The sequence below is a fragment of the Propithecus coquereli genome, unplaced genomic scaffold, assembly GCF_000956105.1.
Source record: "Propithecus coquereli isolate 6110/MARCELLA unplaced genomic scaffold, Pcoq_1.0 Scaffold7, whole genome shotgun sequence".
NCBI lineage: Eukaryota > Metazoa > Chordata > Mammalia > Primates > Indriidae > Propithecus > Propithecus coquereli.
The window spans coordinates 11,395,378-11,401,664 of record NW_012153062.1 but is presented as its reverse complement, the minus strand read 5'-3'; the positions used below and the strand labels follow the sequence as shown (position 1 = coordinate 11,401,664).

The 6,287-nt window shown below is 44.3% G+C and overlaps 1 protein-coding gene across 1 annotated transcript in view; it reads left to right on the top strand.

Annotated features, from left to right (window-relative positions):
- The first annotated feature begins 3,640 nt into the window (after window positions 1-3,640).
- LOC105823771 overlaps window positions 3,641-6,287 on the top strand; it is a 5,365-nt gene continuing 2,718 nt past the window's right edge. The window contains 1 exon segment of the mRNA XM_012661024.1: window positions 3,641-3,699. Coding sequence (XP_012516478.1) covers window positions 3,641-3,699 — 59 coding nt within the window.

Here is a 6,287-nt window from a genome sequence, read left to right as displayed (position 1 = left end):
AGAGAGAGAGAGAAGGAGAGGGAGAGAGAGAGAGAGAGAGAGAGAGAGAGAGAGAGAGTTGACTCTGTGTCACATACTATATGAAGTTCTCTACCTGGATTACATCAATCATTTAATCCTTACTTCAACCTGTTAAAGAAAAAAATTATTCTGACATTGTTAAGGATGGTGAGGCAGACTTCAGACTCTTTTCAGGGGGACCATGGCCGTAGGCGTAGGGCCCACTGCGGCGGGGAGAGAGCTTGGACTCGGCTCTGACTCTGACAAGGACAAATGGAGATTTACAACCAAGGAACAGGGTGGAGGTCAGTTACTAAGAGGGCACATCATGGATAAGGGGGTTTCTGGCTAAATCAACTTGATAGGATTACTGCTGAAGGCAGGCCAGGGTGACCAGACATCAAGGAGGGGCGTATTTAGCAGGATTCTTGCTCAAAATGGATTCTACAAAGACAGTAAGGAAAGCTCAAGGCCGGGCCCAGCCAAACCGAGGACTCAGTGGGGGCTGATTAAAGTTTAAGTCCAAGGGAAGAGTCTTGTCAAACTGTGAGGTAAGTGAAATTATTCCCATTTTATAGATTAGTAAACTGATGCATAAAATGAGTCAAGGTCATACAGTAAGTTAATGATGGAGTCAGGATTTGAACCTGCCTCTGATAACTGACGTGCTGATTGTGGACATGTCCTTCCACAGCCACCATATAATGACAGTTTACATTTAATATGATGATTTTGATCATTAAAGGCAGATTAAAATATAACCACCGTGGCTTTGTTGGGAGATTTATTTTACTGTGTTGAAGTGTTTTGGAGATGAGTAAATGATCTCGTCTCCAGATAACATTTTCAGATTAACATCTCAATTCTTGACCATTCACCCACTGGGAGCTATTTGCTTAGATTGAAGGGGTTGACCTGGCTGCAGCTCACCCGTGTCCTGTCCTTTCCTCTCCAGTATTGGAAGGGAACCTGCTCTGCCATTAGGCTCTGCTTTCTCCCTTTGCTTGGTTATATGGGAAGTCATATTGCAGATGGGACAAGCATTGGGTTTTGTGAAATAGTGGCATTCGTTGGTATTGAAAGGTATAGAATGAAATTACTTAAAGTAGAAGCTCTTTTCCAAATGATTTCATGTCTAAGATCTAAATTATTCATTTGAGCAATTAATCAGTTTGGATTTTAAAAGTTACTGTTGGGTGGTTTTTTTCCTTCTTCCTTTGCCTCTAATGGATAATTTGAGGAAATTGACTTTTATATTAAAAAGATGAAACATGAGCTTGCAAAGTTGCCATCTGATCCTATTGCCTGGTGGGCCACCTAGGAAAAGGATTCTCTGATGGGTAGTGGATCCCAAGATGCTTGAGGGCAGGAGCTACCCACAGACAATTCTCTTTGTCTATTATTTAACGCAAAGCCTTGCACAACTGGACACTACACACTTGCCTATTAAATGACATATAGGAGCTTGCTCAAAAAACCAAAGCCCCAGCTGGGGAGTTACCCCTGTTCTTAGCTAACCATCCTTCCTTTCTTGGCTTTCCTTGTCTTGCTGCTTGTCTGAATCTGGCTAGATGGTCACTCCTGCAGGACACAAGGCGTGGGTCTGTGAAATTGATGGAACGATCTATGGCTGGCTTCTGTGTTCCACGTGCATTTTAGTGGAGCCTGTCTGAAGACAGTGCTCTGCTTTTGTAATGAGGCCTACTGAGGCACGCCAGGCTGCTTAGCTTTTCCTTTTGCGTGGTAATGCCCTGTCTCTGAGCATGAAATCGGCCCACGTATCTATCTGGTCACTGCCATGGTCCTCAAGCCCACCAACACCCAGCAGTCTTTTGCTTATCTCCTCATGTAATCTTTCTACTTGTGTTCATTGCTCTAAGAAAATCACTCTGCATTACCAACCTACGAGCCCTTGCCTTTTCTTCACTTTATTTTTGCTTTTACTGAGAGGAGATCTTGTGTTAAAGTTATCGTTGCTATAACTGATTGAATGTCCTCTGTGTGTCTGGATCTTATTAATAGTTATTTGTAACAATTGTCATCACTGTATACTTACCATGTGTCAAGCACTGTGCTGAGTGCTTTATAAATATCCATTCATTCAATCCTTATAACAAGCTTATGAGGTGAGTATTATTATAAAACCCATTTTACAAATGTGGAGACTGAAGATCAGTGAAGGTAATTAACTTGCCCAAGGCTACCCAGCTAATAAGTGACAGAGTCTTGAATCAGGCAGTCCAATTCCCAATCCCATACTCTTTTTTGTTTTTTGTTTTTTTTTTGAGACAGAGTCTCACTGTGTTGCCCGGGCTAGAGTGCCATGGCGTCAGCCTAGCTCACAGCAACCTCAAACTCCTGGGCTCAAGCCATCCTTCTGCCTCAGCCTCCCCAGTAGCTGGGACTACAGGCATGCGCCACCATGCCCGGCTAATTTTTTATATATATTTTTAGTTTTCTGATTAATTTCTTTCTAATTTTAGTAGAGACGGGGTCTCGCTCTTGCTCAGGCTGGTTTCGAAGTCCTGAGCTCAAACAATCCACCCGCCTCAGCCTCCCAGAGTGCTAGGATTATAGGCGTGAGCCACCACGCCCAGACCCAACCCCATACTCTTAATCACTACAATATATTGTCTCCCTTTTAAACTTGTGGTCTTTCATATATTCTTCACAACCATCCTGCAAGGTCAGTGTATTAATGTACATAGTCAAGAAGATCCATATTTTGATCTCAGTTCTGTCTGCCTCCAAAGCCCATGCTCTTTCCACTCTCCAGATTTCCTTTGAGGAAGGTAGACTCTGAGTTGCTACCATCACCTGCTCAATTGTTTCTTTCTCAGACACAGGGAGATAGGCAGAGTTACCTACACCACATATAATGCCCAAGCAAATGCATTGGTTTACTCCAATGGCTTACCAATGTCTTCAACTTCAACTTTCTTCAGATCTTATATGGTAATCCAATATGCACAAGAGATCCAGGCAGAGCTACTGTGGTTGAATTCAGGGTAGGGAACCTGTGCCCCTCTTGTGTCCCCTGCTCTACCCCCCACAAGCCATGGTTGCAGCGCCTTCACCAAACCCTGAAGGATGCTGGAAAGCACAGCTGGAATACCTCTTAATCTCATCCTAAGTCAGGGACACATGGTGACCATCCTTGAGCAGAGAGTTATTTATCCTATTTCTGCAATTATCAAGTATAACATTATTCCAAGACATCAATTTTTTTTTTTAAAAAAAAAACAAAGTATTGTCCTTATTCCAGCCAAAGATACATTTTCTAAGCCCATGTTCTTATAGTTGCCATTAAATGAAACACTGGTCAGATCAAATCAATAAACATCCCTCTAGTGCCTACCAGCCCTGGGGAAATAAAATTCAATATGACATGGTAACTTCTATTCTAAGCTATGCTATTAATATTGTTATTTTTCTCAGTTTTCTGAATGACTTAAGTCCAGACAGTTAGGGCCACTCTGAGACTATAGTACAACAACCGTGTTGTCCTGGATTTCTCCTCTCACAGGAACTCCAACATTCAAGCCATAGACACATCAAGAAGATGGGTCATGTGATGAGTTCAGCTACACAGCTAGAGCCAGCCATGGCTCACTTTCTTTCTACACACAGCCCAGAGGGCATGCCAGCTGTGGACTTCAGCTGCTGGTTTCCCTTGCATGAAATCAAAATAGATCACAGGTAAGATGTGGAGTACCATGAAGCCAAACAAGAAGTTTTCTGGCTATATCTAGTCTCTTTACCATTTTATTATCAGACTAATTTTCTGAATTTTGACCTTCCTATTTAATGGAGGGAAAATCTGACTCCTCTGGAATAAGGGTGGCGGGAATGATGACATGTATATATTTCTTTTAGGTTATGAATATATGCGGTTGTGGCAAAGAATACTATGTGTCCACCAAATCCATTCCTTTGTCTTTTAGGCATAGACCTAGATGACATTTCTAAGCCTTCTTTGCAGTTAGGTGGCATCATGTCACTGAGTTCTGGCTGACAGGTGTTGGCACAAGTGATATGTACCATTTCCAGGTCTGGCCTATCAAGTCACCCTAAACGACCCATCATGGTCTCTGCTCCTGTCTTTGCTGGCTGAACGGAGGGGACTCTGAGGATTTTGATGAGGGAGGAGTCAGAGGATGGAAGAAATGTGGATCTCTGAATGACTATACAGAGCAAAGCCTCTTCCACCAAAGTGCACTGGACTGTGAAATGAGTGAGAATCAAAATTTCTTGTGCTAAGCCACTGGGGTTTGAGGCATGCTTGTTACAGGAGTTAGCCTAATAATAATTCTGACTAATACAGAGGCACAGGGAATAAGAGCGTAAGTATTAGAATCAGACAATTCTGGGTTCTCTACAAACTTTTCCACTTACCAGCTGGGTGACCTTGCACAAATTACTTAACCTTTCACAGTTTCAACTTCATTTGTAAAATGGGAATATAATAACACTTACCTCACAGGATTGTGGGAACGCTCTATGAAAACATATGTGTATATTGTCTGTTACATAGCAGGTGTAGCAAGATTACAAATTTACTCACACAATCCAATTGTGCAAAGAAAATGTACTTCCTTTATTTCTCTATAACTGATTGAATTTTCTTCAAGAGCCTCCAGCCCTGGGGTAGCAGGGAAACAAACGTGAACTTTAAATGAGCCAATTAACAATATGTCAGTCTCCTTTTGGTTTAAAATAGTCCCTTTCAGGTAACTGCTCAGGCTTTCAGAGTCCTCCCCCTCAAGACAGGAGATGGGTGAGTTTACTCTGTCCCCACAGTGATGGGGAAGGGCCACAGAGGTCTTTGTGCAGGCCTATAGCTGCTCTCTGAGTCCTTGCTGGCCTTGTTGGATTCGGTCCTTCCCCTGTGTTGTTAGAGCCTTCCCTGCTGGCATCTGCTGCTGGAAACTTAAGACCTTTTCTCTCTCAGCTTGGTGAGAGCCTGGTGGCCTTTCCTTTGACCTAGCTGGTGCTGTGCAGCCTTCTGAGGCCTGGCTGCGGCTACCACTTGCTTCCTGATCTTGGCTGCTCTTGGCCATAGGGTCATTTTGCTCCACCATGATGACTCCTGACTTGCTGACTGTCCACCAAGACAGTTATTTTCTAGTATCTTCTATAGAGCATTCAGAATTTCTGAATCCTTTCCACACAAGGAGGGAGATGCCAGCAAACCAACTCAGGCCCTCTCTCAGGCTAAGCATGGCTTTGCTCTGGTATGGCCACCACATGTGGGGCATGAGGGTGGGGAGTACTCTGCAAGGCAGTCTGTCCTCAGGGACTCAGACAAGGACAGGGCCCTCTTTGCTTGTGGTTTTGTGGCAGACAGACTCTAAGGCAAGCCCTCATGATCCCCCACATCCTGGTGCTCATACCCTTGTATAGTCCCTTGAGTGTGGGTGGGGCCTGCGATTGCTTCTAACCAATAAGATATGACAAATGGATACAGTGTCACTCCTGTGGCTGTGTTATATTACAAAAGAATTCATCCTGCTAGCAGACACTCTAGAGACTTTCCTTGTTGACTTGATGAAGTGGCCACATGGGGAAAGACCACATGGCAAGGAACAGAAGGTGATCTCTAGGAACTGCAGGTGACCTCTAGGAACTAGGGGCAACCTCTAGGTTCCAAGGGCAGCCAGAGCCATCAACCAGTAGGCAGCCAGGACTCTCAGTTTTACAATCACAAGGAAATGAAAACTGCCAACTACCTGAGTGAGCTCGGAAGTGGATTCTTCTCCAGTCAAGCCTCCAGATGAGAATGCAGCCCAGCTGCCATCTTGATCACAGTCTTGTGAGGCCCTAAACAGATATTCCTGATCCACAGAAACTGTGAGATAATGAATGTCTGTTGATTTAAACTGCTAAATTTGTGGTAACTTGTTATGTAGCAATGAACTTTGGCTGAGGGAAAGAGAGTTTGAGATAAGCATGTCCATTACTTCCCCTCCCCCATCCCCTTATCCTTCCCACAATCCTATGGGGGCTAGAAGAGCACACTTTCATCTTTCTCTTCCCATCTGGTGGGAGGACCCTCCTGCTGTTCCCACTCACACTGTAGCTTACTCTGGGTGCCTGAAGTGGCATTTACTCTCTCTCTGTTTCCTCTGGGCTCAAGATGTGGAGTGGAGGCCGGGTGCGGTGGCTCACGCCTGTAATCCTAGCACTCTGGGAGGCCGAGGCGGGCGGATCCTTTGAGCTCAGGAGTTCGAGACCAGCCTGAGCAAGAGCGAGACCCCGTCTCTACTAAAAAAATAGAAAGAAATTAT